We start from the raw sequence: 1,680 nt of genomic DNA, 5'->3' as shown, positions 1-1,680 counted from the left end.
CGCCGAGGCCTCTGCGTGCTGGGCCCCTGACCCGCCTGACTGACCGCAGGTGGCTGGCGTTGACCTCGGGATGAGAGGTGGACACGATGAGACGCTCTTCACCTCCCCTCTCTCTGGTTCTAACTCTTAGTGGCTCTAAGTACTTTCACATAGACACAGTCCAACAGGCCCCACGCCCTGCCCACCCTGCCCGCCCTGCCGCCCGCAGTCCTGGGCGGAGATCACCCGGCAGACGGAGGGCCTGAGCCGGCTGCTGCGCCAGCACGCGGAGGACCTGAGCGCCGGGCCGCTGAGCAAGCTGAGCCTGCTGATCCGGGGGCGCCAGCAGCTGCGCCGGGCCTACAGCGAGCAGTGGCAGCAGCTGCAGCAGGAGCTCGCCAAGGTGGGCCGGCGCGTCCCCCCAGGGCAGCTTTCGCCAGAGCCCCGGGCCCTGGGCCCCGAGGAGGGGGCAGCCGCTGGCCGCATGCTGCCCCCGCCTCCGCGCCCTGCGGGGACCAGCCCTGGGGCCGGCTTCTCTGTGCCCACCAAGGCCGGGACTCCGGCGCCGACCAGCTCCAGCCAGCGGGCCAAGGCCGGGCGCTTGCCCACTGCCCCGGCCCGCGCTGGGCAGAGGGGCAGGGAGGAGCCAGGGCCGCTGGCTGCCCTGGGCCCCCAGGGTCCTTCCCGGGCGGCCAAGCACCCCTGCCGGTGCCGAGGCCAGAGGCGGGAAGTCCAGCCTGCCCCTGCCCCCTCCCGTCCTGATGCTGGGGGCCTAGAACTGGCCTTGGTGGAGGTCGGGGGGGGCAGCCCAGACCCCTGGGTGCACTGGTCAGCCCGCCCCACCCCACCCCAGCTCACACCCCTTCCGGGCAGGAGCCCAGCCAGGCCGTGCCCACAGCGGCCCCTGGCGGCCAGCCTGGGCAGGTCAGCCTGGGAGGGTTTCTGGAGCCGAGGGCCTCACCTGCGGCTGCTCTGGAGCGAAACCACGGCCACGAGTCATTCCCGCGGCCGTGTGGCCTGCCGGCCTGGCGCGTTTGCCGTCGGGTCCGGTCTGCTCTTGGTCTGTGCGTTTAGCTCAGCCACAGACGGGGGAACTGAGGCCTGGAGCAGCGAGGCGGCACACGCCCGAAGTGCCCGGCAGACTCGGGAGCTGGTCCTGCCCCTCGGTGGTTCCTGACGCCAGGAACGGGGGTGAGGGGTGGGGAGGGGGGCCCGGCCCGGCCCCCAACCCGTGAGGCGGCTCACCGCCTGGCCGAGCACGGCCCCCTCGGATGGCCGGGCCCCGGCGGCTTCCCCAGAGGCCCCGCGCCGCGGCCCGTCCTCGCAGGCCCACAGCCAGGACATCGAGAAGCTGAAGAGCCAGTACCGCACCCTGGCGCGGGACAGCGCCCAGGCCCGGCGCAAGTACCAGGACGCCAGCAGAGGTGGGCGGCCCTCCCGGGGGGCCCCCCGGCCCGGCCCGGCCCCACGGTCCCAGCTGCCGCCTCCCCCGCAGACAAGGACCGCGACAAGGCCAAGGACAAGTACGTGCGCAGCCTCTGGAAGCTGCTGGCCCACCACAACCGCTACGTGCTGGGCCTGCGGGCCGCGCAGCTGCACCACCAGCACCACCACCAGCGCCTGCTGCCCGGGCTGCTGCAGTCGCTGCAGGAGCTGCACCAGGAGATGGCCCGCATCCTGTGAGCCCCGCGCCCGGGGGGC

The 1,680-nt window shown here is 73.9% G+C and overlaps 1 protein-coding gene across 1 annotated transcript in view; it reads left to right on the top strand.

Annotated features, from left to right (window-relative positions):
* Nucleotides 1-1,680, top strand: part of FES (FES proto-oncogene, tyrosine kinase) — a 51,225-nt gene that overhangs the window by 40,010 nt on the left and 9,535 nt on the right. Inside the window, exons 3-5 of the mRNA XM_012732689.1 lie at nucleotides 209-382; nucleotides 1,307-1,403; nucleotides 1,475-1,658. Of these exons, the coding sequence (XP_012588143.1) occupies nucleotides 209-382; nucleotides 1,307-1,403; nucleotides 1,475-1,658 (455 nt within the window). The remainder of the gene's footprint in view (nucleotides 1-208; nucleotides 383-1,306; nucleotides 1,404-1,474; nucleotides 1,659-1,680) is intronic.

Source organism: Condylura cristata, unplaced genomic scaffold (genome assembly GCF_000260355.1).
Source record: "Condylura cristata isolate star-nosed mole 26May11 unplaced genomic scaffold, ConCri1.0 scaffold00035, whole genome shotgun sequence".
Taxonomy (NCBI): Eukaryota; Metazoa; Chordata; class Mammalia; order Eulipotyphla; family Talpidae; genus Condylura; species Condylura cristata.
Note: the sequence above shows the minus strand (reverse complement) of the source record. Positions and strands in the feature narration are given on the sequence as shown.